This window comes from Musca domestica, unplaced genomic scaffold (assembly GCF_030504385.1).
Source record: "Musca domestica strain aabys unplaced genomic scaffold, Musca_domestica.polishedcontigs.V.1.1 24, whole genome shotgun sequence".
In the NCBI taxonomy this organism is placed as follows: Eukaryota; Metazoa; Arthropoda; class Insecta; order Diptera; family Muscidae; genus Musca; species Musca domestica.
In genome coordinates this window covers 8,684,342-8,697,447 of record NW_026712272.1, presented here as the reverse complement: position 1 = coordinate 8,697,447, position 13,106 = coordinate 8,684,342, and the positions used below count along the sequence as shown (strand labels likewise).

Here is a 13,106-nt window from a genome sequence, read left to right as displayed (position 1 = left end):
CTTTCAAATTTTGTATTTGGAGAACCTTCTATTTATAGAAAACATTTTAAGTACTTAAAATTTATAGAAGGCCTTTGGCATATATCTTGTAACTATTCAAGTGCATTGGAAGGTCTTTTAACCAAAGAAATTGTAGAGTTATTTAACAACAGAAATCCTTTTTTGTCTTCAATCTATTGGGAGGTCTTCTGCATATGAAAGGTCAAGTCAGGAGGCCTTCTATATATTAAATATCTTTTAGAGGTCTTCTAGCAATGAAAATCTATATTTGGGCTTTTATTTGTAGAAGACCTTTGGGAGGACTTATATGGTATGGTATGGTGGTAATAGACCGTTGGGAGAACCTTATCTTTAGAAAATTTTTAATAAATTTCCTCTCTTTATACACATCTTTCTCTATGTCCCCCATCTAAGCCGTCTCTTTCTACAGAAGATCTCTTTTTGTAACTCTTTCCATATAGACCATCAGGAGGTCTTCTATCCACAGAAGATTTTTATGCAATCTTTTATTTATAGAAGATCTTTTGAGGGTCTTCTGCCTATAGGCGTTTTCAACGTTTTCTATTCATCGAAGTCCTCCAGGAGATGTTCCAACTATAGAAGCCCCCTCAAAGTGTCTTCCATTTAAAGAAAACACTTAAGACTTTGGTCTATTAAAAACATCTGCAGGTATCTTAGTTTGGGCTTCCATGTGTAGAAAACCGTTGGATGATCTCATATCTTTTAAAACCCGTTGGGAGGACTACTATCTTTGGAGGAACTGTGAGGGTTTTTCTATCTAAATTGACCCTCACAAAGCCTCACAACATAAAGGGAATGGTCTTCGGCTTGTTTTTTCTTTCATATATCTTTGGATGCCTTCTATATGGACCTCCTTAGGTCTTCCATCTACAGAAGACGTTTGAGCGACAGAAGACTTTTTGGAAGTGCTTTTATTTGTAGAAGATCTTTTGAAGTTCCTCGATCTGTAAAAGACGTTTTGGACGCCTTCTATTTTTCGAAGTCTTCTGGGAATTTTTCGAACCGTAGGAGACCTTCAAAGAGGGATCTATCTAAAAAGACACTTAGAAAGTTTTCTACCTATTAATGTCTTTTAGAGGTATTAGTTGGGCAAAAATTTCGAGAAGGTAATTGAGAGGACTTATATCTCTTTAATTGACCGTTTTGAGAACCTTGATCAATGTAAAACTTCTGGCAACTCTTTTTGTGCTGAAGCTCTTTGATTTTATCTGCATATACCCCCAAGAAATTCGTCCATATACGGAAGCCATATTTTTCCAAAGAGACCTTCCATCTCTTTCTAGACTTTCAGAGGTCTTCCATCTACAGAAGATGTTCTAGAGGTCTTTTTGGATGTCTTCAGTTCATTGAAAGCTCTTGGCAAGCATTCAGACTATAGAATACCTTCAATAAGACCTCTATCTAAATAAGATTTTTAGGAAGACTTCTATACATTAAAGACTTTTGGAGGTAGTTGGGTTTCCTTGGGCGCTGAAAGGACTTTTATCTAATGAAGATCTTTAGGAGGTTTTTTCTTTACCTATATAGACCCTAAGAATGTCCCCCCTCTCATCTTTGGTCTGTGGTTATATTTGTTTATAGAAGACCTTTTGGTGGTCTTTTATTTATAGAAAATCTTCCAAAGTCTCCTATACCTATAGACGATGATATTTTGAATGTCTTCTATTTATCAAAGACTTCTGGGAAGTATTCGAACTATAGAAGACCTTCAAAGTGGGATCAGTCGTAAGAAGATTATATATTTTGGGGGCTCTTCTGTTGATAAAGACTTTTTAGGGCTCTGCTACTGATCTAAGGTCTTCCATTTTTATTAGATATTTAGAGGTTGTTTATAACTAGAATGCCTTTTGAAAGTCTTCGATATATAGAAGACCGATTAGCTTTAGGGGGTCTTCAACCATAATACTCTTGGGTAATTGTATATTTACGGAGGGCCTTTTTAAGGTCTTCTATTTGGGAAATCTTCTGTCTACTGAAGACCTTCGAAAATCGTTAATGAACAGAAGACCCTCCATTAGTCTTCTATAGAAGATAACCCCAAAAATGTCTTCTGTGACAGGAAGACCTTCTGAAAGATTTCCATGGAAATAAGTCCAAAGATCTTCTATACAAACATTTTCAAAAGGTTTTCTAAGACAAAAACACCATTAGTCTTCTAAAATGTTCTTCTGTGAAAGAAAGGCCTTCCGAAGGAATTCTATGTAAATAAATCCAAAGGTTTTCTGTTCAAATATTTTCGAAAGGTTTTCAATGACAAGAACAACTTTAAATGAACAAGACTATCTTCAAAAGTTCCTCTTGAAAAGAAGCGCTTCGAATGTCTTCTATGAAAATAAGAATTTCGTATGGTCTTCTGCGGAAAGAAGACATTCAAAAGGACGCCTTTGAAAGGTCTTCTGAGAAACCATTTTTTAGGAAGGGATTTTAAAGAGCTCCTATAAAAGAAGACATCCTACGAAAAATAGCCTACGGAAAAAAATCCTTCAAAAAAGTCTTCTAAGGATAGATGAGTTGAAGAAGACTTTTGGGATATTTCTTATTCATTGAATACCTTTGGAATGTCTTTTATTCATATAGGAATAAAAAAGATATCTATAAAAAGAGACATCCTAGAGGTCTTCTACAAAAAGTAGCCTATGGAAAAAATTCCTTCAAAAAGTCTTCTAAGGCCTTGAAGTAGACTTTTCAAATCTTTTCTATCCATAGAAGACCTTTGGAATGGTCCTTCCCTTTACTAAAGATCCTCATCAAAGAGGACCTTGGGAAATACCTGCAAAAGGTTCTCCTAGCTTAGAAACTTACAACATTATAACGCTGCACAGGTGTACTGTAGGTTGTATTGCAGCGTACAGTTTGCTGGTTCACGGGGATGACAACTTGACGCAAAAATGTGTTTGTGGGTAGTTTGAGGAGTTCCGCAGAATTGTTATTATTTGAACAACGTTGCGATGATGACGAGGCGGAAGCGGGGACCATAGATGACATTTGCGATGCAGAGGACAATAAATTATTTGCCGAAGACTTTTTACCCAACGATTTCTCTTTCTTCAGCGCAACCGATGGTGATGGTGATGAGGATGGGGGACCAGTTGTTTTGGTATTTACATTGGCAGGAATTATTAGAGATGTGGCAGCGGAGGATGAATTGGGATTGTGTTGCTGATAGAGAGAGAGAAAAAAATTATTACTTCATTGACGAAAAAAACAAGAAAATCGCTACCTACCATTTGCATTTGAAGACCACTGCTATTGGCCATTAAATTATTTCCATTATTATTCTGGTTACTGATAGTTGTGGTGGTGGTGGTGGTGGTGGTGGTGGTGGTGGGTTCGTGTACACACAATGCTCCATGCCTTGCCCAATGCATATCCTGACACCGATAATCACAATACGAGGTATTCCAACAGCAATATAATTTCGCCTCCCGACCACACTGGGCACACCATTGCTTGCGTTTGGTTTCTTCGACCACCCGTTTCCATTCCAATTCACGTTGTTGCCATTCCAACTCGCGTTGTTTCTGCTCCAGCTGACATTGTTTTCGTGTCTCGGCGATAACACGATTCTTTTCGATTTCCATATTTTTACGCATTTCCTCCAATTGTTTGCGCAGCTCTTCTTGTCCCTGACGACTGGTTTCCAGTTCGATGGTGGCCAACGAAAGTTTGGCCGCTAAACTTGTATCTTCGTGTTGCGTCAAATCACGTATGGTGTCCTCGATGGCATTCATAAATTCATAGGTTACCTGCATGAGGAAGGGGAGAATGGAGAGAGAGAAAATTTTAGAATGGGTTTTAATGTCCTTAAATGGTCTCGTAGAGAGTGGGTCTTCTTGAAAGACTAATAATTTTTAAGGGGCTTGGAGGAGAATAAGACCTTTCGAATGGTGTTTAATTGAAATGTGATCTTTAAATGTAGGCTGTAAAAAGAGGATCCCCGAAGTCAACTTAAATTTCTTCCTAAAGGTCAACTAGGTCATTCTTGGCCTCCGAGAGGTCTTTCATTCATGGAACGCCTCCTAGATGTCTTTTAAATGTAAGCTGTAGAAAGAGACTCTTTCCCAAAGAAGACCACTCAAATTTCTTTCATAGAAAGAAGACTTTCAGAAGGTCATATATGGGAAGACTTTTACAGGTTTTTCTTGGACTCCTAGAAGTCTTCTATTCATAAAACGTCTCCTAGAAGGTAGAAGAGCTCTTGGAAGTCTTTTATCCATAAAAGGCCTCCTAGAGGACCCCTAGAGATCTTCTATCCGTAGAATGCCTCCTAGCGGTCTTCCATCAATAGAAGCCTCCCAGAGATCTTCTATCCATAAAAGGCATGCTAGAGGTCTTCTATCTATTGAAAGCTTCATAGAAACCCTCCTAAAAGTCTTCTTTCCATAAAAGACCTAGAGATCTTCTATACATATAAAGCTTCCTTGAGGCTTTCTATTCAAAGGATTCCTCTAAGAGTCCTTCAAGAAGGCCTTCTTCAAAAAAAGAGCTTGGAAAGATCTTCGTAAGAGTCAAAAGGTGTTGTGGAAAATAAAAAGGCTTCGGTGGGAGACTGCTTCAAAAACAATATGACCTTCTAGAAGACTTCTAGGAAAGATCTGAAAAAGGGGACTTTTTGGAGGTTTTCTGTGGAAAGAAAAGTTTGGAAAGGCCTGCGCGAAAAGAAAAAAAATCAAAAAGTGTTTTATCAAATAAAAGAGCTTAGAGGAGACTTCTTTAAAAAAGATGAGCATCTAAAATACTTCTTTGGAGAGGTGTTTTACAACGAATACCCTTTGATATACCTTCTATGGAAAGAAGGTCCTAAAAGATTTTCTATGCATAATTTTAAAAAGATGAGCATTGAAAATATTTCTTGGAGAGGTGTTTTTTGCAACGAATATCCTTCTATAGAAGTTCTATCAAAACAAGTAAGCGTTTTCTATGAAAAGGAGACTTTCAATAGGTCTTCGTAAAAGGAGGAACTTCAAAATATTCTGCACAAAAAGGAGATTCTCAATAGGTTTTCTGTGAAGCAAAGAAAGAAAATCTTCAAAAGGTCTGCTATGGAACGAGAACTTCAAGAGTTCTATGAAAATAAGACTTTACATTAATTCTCTTAAAGGAAGGCCTACCGCAAAGAACTTGGAAATTCCTCTTGAGAAGAAAACCTCTGAAAGTAGGCCTTTAAAAAGTCTTCGATGAAGGGAAGAATTTAGAAAAGTTTTCTTTGAAATGTCTTCTTTCAAAGGAAGACCTTTTAACTAGTTCTGTTAAGGGAAGGCCTTCGGCAAAGGACTTCTGTAAAAAGACTTGAAAGAAACTTGTTCTTCTTGAGGAGAAAACCTCCGAAAGTAGGCCTATAAAAAGTCTTCTATGAAGAGAAGTCTTCGTAAGAACAGGACTTTCAATGGGTTTTCTATGAAAAGAAGATCTTTAAAGGGTCTCCTACAAAAATGATAATAATTTTGAAACGTCTTCTATGAAAGGAAGATCTCCAAAAGGTCTCCTATAAAAAATGCATTTGAAAGGTCTTTTGTAGAAGGAGTACTTCAAAACGTCTTCTAAGGAAAAAGATTCTGAAGGTTTTCTTTGAAATGATTTGTGAAGTGTCTTTCATAAAAAGGATACCTTTGATTTTTCTTCGTAGAAAGACTACCTTAGACAGTTCCTCTTAAGAAGATGGCCTTCGTAAAGTTTTCCATGAAATGGAGCTTTTTGCGAAAAGAAGATTTACAAAAGGTCTCCTATAAAAAGAAATTTTTATGAAAGGTTTTCTGAGAGAAGATTTTCGACAGGAAGGTCGGTCTTCTGTGAAAGAACGTTCTTCCAGAGGACCTCTATGTAAATAAGTGTAAAGATCTTTAATGAAGAGATTGGATTTCTTTTTTTTTTGGATTTCTATGTCCCTTGATGGGAATCTCGGACCCGTGATCAGGGATGCTCAATTTTTCAGGCATGTCTCTTCTTGTTTCCATGGTAGACTTACGTATGGTCACTTGAATTGTCAAAGTTTGCGACCATCTAGATATAATCATAAGGTTGATGAGTTGAAATGTCTGCTTGTTGGTAGTGATATTGATGTTTTTGCCTGTGACTGAGTCTTGGCTTAACCCTGCAGTTTCTTCGAGGTCGTTGATGGTTCCGGGGTACAAGGTTCTGCGTAATGAACGTGTTGGCCGCGTTGGTGGAGGTGTAATGCTATATGTACGTGATAATTTGTCATATAAGGTGGTTTACCGATCGGAGAATTATGGTGTGTGTGTGTGTGTGTGAATCTTTGTCTGCTGAGCACTTCCTGGGCGGCACTACAGTGCTCTTTACTGTCGTCTACTTACCACGTGGGGATGTAGACACATTTAGTCTTATCCATGAGGGTATTTTTGATTCATATGGGAACATTGTTGTCTGTGGCGACTTTAACTATAATTTGTTTAAACCATTGAATTCTTTATCAATGCGAAGACTGTGCAGATCTCTTGGGCTTGCTGTTGTACACAATTCCAGTCCGACTCACCTTGATGTTGCTCGTAGCACTACCTCATTAATTGACTTTTGCCTGGTCTCTGATGCCTTGACTGTAAATTTTTCCTCGCAGGGGCAGTGCGCCCTGGTATTTCCCACCATGCATTAATTTTTGGAGGGGTTGAACTCCCGTTCTTGCTGAAGAAAAGGTTTGTTGAGTTCCTAGATTTTCATAGGACTGACTGGCGGGGTGTGGAAGATCATCAGCGGTGTCACAGAAACCATGTCGGTTTTGCTTATTGTCGTCTTTTAAACCAATGATGGTTTCATTTGGTGTCATGAAACCAAGTTGGTTTTGTCAATTTCGAATGTAAATAAAACCAATGTTCGAAACAGCTGTTGTTGCTTACATGTTTATAGTCCTTTAAAAATTCTTTAAAAAATCCACGTTTATAGTTCTTTAAAAATTCTTTAAAAAATCCACGTTTATAGTCCTTTAAAAATTCTTTAAAAAATCCACGTTTATAGTCCTTTAAAAATTCTTTAAAAAATCCACGTTTATAGTCCTTTAAAAATTCTTTAAAAAATCCACGTTTATAGTCCTTTAAAAATTCTTTAAAAAATCCACGTTTATAGTCCTTTAAAAATTCTTTAAAAAATCCACGTTTATAGTCCTTTACAAATTCTTTAAAAAATCCACGTTTATAGTCCTTTAAAAATTCTTTAAAAAATCCACGTTTATAGTCCTTTAAAAATTCTTTAAAAAATCCACGTTTATAGTCCTTTAAAAATTCTTTAAAAAATCCACGTTTATAGTCCTTTAAAAATTCTTTAAAAAATCCACGTTTATAGTCCTTTAAAAATTCTTTAAAAAATCCACCTTTATAGTCCTTTAAAAATTCTTTAAAAAATCCACGTTTATAGTCCTTTAAAAATTCTTTAAAAAATCCACGTTTATAGTCCTTTAAAAATTCGTTAAAAAATCCACGTTTATAGTCCTTTAAAAATTCTTTAAAAAATCCACGTTTATAGTCCTTTAAAAATTCTTTAAAAAATCCACGTTTATAGTCCTTTCAAAATTCTTTAAAAAATCCACGTTTATAGTCCTTTAAAAATTCTTTAAAAAATCCACGTTTATAGTCCTTTAAAAATTCTTTAAAAAATCCACCTTTATAGTCCTTTAAAAATTCTTTAAAAAATCCACGTTTATAGTCCTTTAAAAATTCTTTAAAAAATCCACGTTTATAGTCCTTTAAAAATTCTTTAAAAAATCCACGTTTATAGTCCTTTAAAAATTCGTTAAAAAATCCACGTTTATAGTCCTTTAAAAATTCGTTAAAAAATCCACGTTTATAGTCCTTTAAAAATTCTTTAAAAAATCCACGTTTATAGTCCTTTCAAAATTCTTTAAAAAATCCACGTTTATAGTCCTTTAAAAATTCTTTAAAAAATCCACGTTTATAGTCCTTTAAAAATTCTTTAAAAAATCCACGTTTATAGTCCTTTAAAAATTCTTTAAAAAATCCACGTTTATAGTCCTTTAAAAATTCTTTAAAAAATCCACGTTTATAGTCCTTTAAAAATTCTTTAAAAAATCCTCGTTTATAGTCCTTTAAAAATTCTTTAAAAAATCCACGTTTATAGTCCTTTAAAAATTCTTTAAAAAATCCACGTTTATAGTCCTTTAAAAATTCTTTAAAAAATCCACGTTTATAGTCCTTTAAAAATTCCTTAAAAAATCCACGTTTATAGTCCTTTAAAAATTCTTTAAAAAATCCACGTTTATAGTCCTTTAAAAATTCTTTAAAAAATCCACGTTTATAGTCCTTTAAAAAATCCACGTTTATAGTCCTTTAAAAATTCTTTAAAAAATCCACGTTTATAGTCCTTTAAAAATTCTTTAAAAAATCCACGTTTATAGTCCTTTAAAAATTCTTTAAAAAATCCACGTTTATAGTCCTTTAAAAATTCTTTAAAAAATCCACGTTTATAGTCCTTTAAAAATTCTTTAAAAAATCCACGTTTATAGTCCTTTAAAAATTCTTTAAAAAATCCACGTTTATAGTCCTTTAAAATTCTTTAAAAAATCCACGTTTATAGTCCTTTAAAAATTCTTTAAAAAATCCACGTTTATAGTCCTTTAAAAATTCTTTAAAAAATCCACGTTTATAGTCCTTTAAAAATTCTTTAAAAAATCCACGTTTATAGTCCTTTAAAAATTCTTTAAAAAATCCACGTTTATAGTCCTTTAAAAATTCTTTAAAAAATCCACGTTTATAGTCCTTTAAAAATTCTTTAAAAAATCCACGTTTATAGTCCTTTAAAAATTCTTTAAAAAATCCACGTTTATAGTCCTTTAAAAATTCTTTAAAAAATCCACGTTTATAGTCCTTTAAAAATTCTTTAAAAAATCCACGTTTATAGTCCTTTAAAAATTCTTTAAAAAATCCACGTTTATAGTCCTTTAAAAATTCTTTAAAAAATCCACGTTTATAGTCCTTTAAAAATTTTTAAAAAATCCACGTTTATAGTCCTTTAAAAATTCTTTAAAAATCCACGTTTATAGTCCTTTAAAAATTCTTTAAAAAATCCACGTTTATAGTCCTTTAAAAATTCTTTAAAAAATCCACGTTTATAGTCCTTTAAAAATTCTTTAAAAAATCCACGTTTATAGTCCTTTAAAAATTCTTTAAAAAATCCACGTTTATAGTCCTTTAAAAATTCTTTAAAAAATCCACGTTTATAGTCCTTTAAAAATTCTTTAAAAAATCCACGTTTATAGTCCTTTAAAAATTCTTTAAAAAATCCACGTTTATAGTCCTTTAAAAATTCTTTAAAAAATCCACGTTTATAGTCCTTTAAAAATTCTTTAAAAAATCCACGTTTATAGTCCTTTAAAAATTCTTTAAAAAGTCCACGTTTATAGTCCTTTAAAAATTCTTTAAAAAGTCCACGTTTATAGTCCTTTAAAAATTCTTTAAAAAGTCCACGTTTATAGTCCTTTAAAAATTCTTTAAAAAGTCCACGTTTATAGTCCTTTAAAAATTCTTTAAAAAGTCCACGTTTATAGTCCTTTAAAAATTTTTTAAAAAGTCCACGTTTATAGTCCTTTAAAAATTCTTTAAAAAGTCCACGTTTATAGTCCTTTAAAAATTCTTTAAAAAGTCCACGTTTATAGTCCTTTAAAAATTCTTTAAAAAGTCCACGTTTATAGTCCTTTAAAAATTCTTTAAAAAATCCACGTTTATAGTCCTTTAAAAATTCTTTAAAAAATCCACGTTTATAGTCCTTTAAAAATTCTTTAAAAAATCCACGTTTATAGTCCTTTAAAAATTCTTTAAAAAATCCACGTTTATAGTCCTTTAAAAATTTTTTAAAAAGTCCACGTTTATAGTCCTTTAAAAATTCTTTAAAAAGTCCACGTTTATAGTCCTTTAAATATTCCTTAAAAAATCCACGTTTATAGTCCTTTAAAAATTCTTTAAAAAATCTACGTTTATAGTCCTTTAAAAATTCTTTAAAAAATCCACGTTTATAGTCCTTTAAAAATTCTTTAAAAAATCCACGTTTATAGTCCTTTAAAAATTCTTTAAAAAATCCACGTTTATAGTCCTTTAAAAATTCTTTAAAAAATCCACGTTTATAGTCCTTTAAAAATTCTTTAAAAAATCCACGTTTGTAGTCCTTTAAAAATTCTTTAAAAAAATCCACGTTTATAGTCCTTTAAAAATTCTTTAAAAATCCACGTTTATAGTCCTTTAAAAATTCTTTAAAAAATCCACGTTTATAGTCCTTTAAAAATTCTTTAAAAAATCCACGTTTATAGTCCTTTAAAAATTCTTTAAAAAATCCACGTTTATAGTCCTTTAAAAATTCTTTAAAAAATCCACGTTTATAGTCCTTTAAAAATTCTTTAAAAAATCCACGTTTATAGTCCTTTAAAAATTCTTTAAAAAATCCACGTTTATAGTCCTTTAAAAATTCTTTAAAAAATCCACGTTTATAGTCCTTTAAAAATTCTTTAAAAAATCCACGTTTATAGTCCTTTGAAAAATTCTTTAAAAAATCCACGTTTATAGTCCTTTAAAAATTCTTTAAAAAATCCACGTTTATAGTCCTTTAAAAATTTTTTAAAAAGTCCACGTTTATAGTCCTTTAAAAATTCTTTAAAAAGTCCACGTTTATAGTCCTTTAAAAATTCTTTAAAAAATCCACGTTTATAGTCCTTTAAATATTCCTTAAAAAATCCACGTTTATAGTCCTTTAAAAATTCTTTAAAAAATCCACGTTTATAGTCCTTTAAAAATTCTTTAAAAAATCCACGTTTATAGTCCTTTAAAAATTCTTTAAAAAATCCACGTTTATAGTCCTTTAAAAATTCTTTAAAAAATCCACGTTTATAGTCCTTTAAAAATTCTTTAAAAAAATCCACGTTTGTAGTCCTTTAAAAATTCTTTAAAAAATCCACGTTTATAGTCCTTTAAAAATTCTTTAAAAAATCCACGTTTATAGTCCTTTAAAAATTCTTTTAAAAATCCACGGTTATGGTCCTTTAAATATCTTTTAAAAATTCTTTAAAAAATCCACATTTTAAGTCCTTTGAATATCCTTTAAAAATTGTTTAAAAAATCCAAAGCAAATGAGAAGTGACAGCTCTAAGCAACTTGGTTTATTTCCAATAACAAAACCCATAACATTGGCTTCTGTGACAACCAAAACCGACAAAATTCTGATTCGAAAATAAAACCGATAACATTGATTTTCATGACACCAAAGCATTTTTTCTTGTCGTTTTTAAAACCAATAGTGACAAAATTGGTTTCTATGACAGCCATGTATATTCGGAATTTTGATTTTAGTCCTCTGTATCTTACAAGTGATGTTGACCAACAGTTGGCTTTGTTTGATTTGTTGTTTCAAAATTTATTGTCTTTTGTACCTACCGCTACCGACTGTTCTCGCCCAAAAAATGATGCTTGGTTGGGGTTGGATGTGGTAAAGTCGGCCTGTTACGTTAGGGATCAGGCTTATCTGGAGTGGCGTAGGCGTCCTACGGTTCGCAACAGGCAGATATGATATGTATATATAGAAACCGCTGTAAGGCTGTCATGCGTAATGAAAGAAGGACAATTTATGAGGAAATGTTTGGTCGTATGAGTAGTGTGCAGATATGGAAGTCGTTAAAATCATGTGGTTGTCTTGATGATGGTTGTGATGTCCCATTTATTGATGTCAATGCTGTTAATAATTACTTTTGTAGTGGTGTTGGTGGTAATTTAGGTTCGTCTCGTGATTTTGTTGTTAGTGTGAGGCCAATGATTTTGATTCTTTTAGATTTGACTGTGTGTACATGGATGATTTGTTTCGTGCTTTGTTTCGGAATATTAAGTCAAATGCTGTAGGCGATGATGGCATACCTATTAAGTTCTTCAAATGCGTATTCCCTTACATTTGTGGTCACTTTCTGCATTTTGTAAATTGTATTTTGCGTGGAAGGTTGCTCGTGCTCGAAGAAGGGGAGTTCTTATCATCAGACGAATCTTCGACCAATAAGCATTCTGCCGGCTATGTCGAAATTGGTTGAACATGTTATTAAGGATGCGATTGTTGATTTTCTGGATGACCGTAAGTATTTGAGCATTTCCTAGTTTGGGTTTCGGCGTGATTCTAGCACCACGGTTCATCTTTTAGCCCTCACTGATCTCATTCGTGATGTGTTCAATAGTTCTGATGTTGGTTTGCTTGTTGGCCTTGATTTGTCTAAGGCCTTTGATTCTGTGGATACGCATAGGCTTCTGCTCTGTAAGCTGAGAGACAAGTTTTGTTTCTCTCCTTCTTCGTGTAGATTGATATCGTCGTATTTGTGTGGAAGATCTCAGTTTGTTGTGCACAGGGTTGTTCAGTCTGATGTTCGTGCTGTGCGGTGCGGTGTGGTGTCCCACAAGGATCTGTGCTTGGCCCTCTGCTTTTTATTATGTTCAATAATGACATTGTGGCGTCTGTGTCTAATTCCAGTTGTGAAGTTTTCATGTATGCGGATGACATTCATGTCTTCTTTAGAAGTGCAGATGATCTCTTTGAGTTGGAAAATGTGGCAAACACTACTTTGAGATTGCTTTCTATGTGGATCTCCTCTAATGGTTTGTCTTCAAGCTCATTTGCCTCCTAGTGTTAGGATGATGGCTGCCAGATCTTTATTAATGTCTCATGTCAACTATCGTTTGGAAGTCATCTCTGGGGCGAATGCTTCCCTAATTCTGCGCATACGCAAACTTCTTAACTCTATTGTTACATATGTGTTTGGGTTGCGCCGTAGTGATCGTGTAACACAGTATGTTATTAAGTTTCTTGGACTGTCATTTGACAGATATGTTGAATAATATCGCCTTATTTTGTGTCATTACAGAATTATGAGGAATGTTAATTCTCCTTTGTATAATAAGTTTGTGTTTTGTAGATCATCTCGAAATCCGCAATTGCTGTTTCCAAGATTTTCGTCTGTAGTTGGTGAGAAGGCGTTTGTTGTGAGCGTTGCGAGATTGTGGAATCAGCTTTTTACCTGTTCTTTTGATATGTACAAGAAGAGGTGTTTTGAATATTTGTCTGTTTCGGTTGAGTTTCTGGTTGCGGTTTATTTTTTGATA

At 33.1% G+C, this 13,106-nt stretch overlaps 1 protein-coding gene across 7 annotated transcripts in view; it reads right to left on the bottom strand.

The window, feature by feature from the left end:
* The window catches only part of LOC101894357 (MYND-type zinc finger-containing chromatin reader Zmynd8), a 35,815-nt gene that overhangs the window by 1,740 nt on the left and 20,969 nt on the right, over window positions 1–13,106 (bottom strand). For all 7 annotated transcript variants that reach the window (XM_005191477.4, XM_011297570.3, XM_011297571.3 and 4 more), the window contains 2 exons: window positions 3,246–3,767; window positions 2,824–3,180 (listed from right to left, as the gene is read on the bottom strand). In XM_005191477.4, coding sequence (XP_005191534.1) covers window positions 2,824–3,180; window positions 3,246–3,767 — 879 coding nt within the window. The remainder of the gene's footprint in view (window positions 1–2,823; window positions 3,181–3,245; window positions 3,768–13,106) is intronic.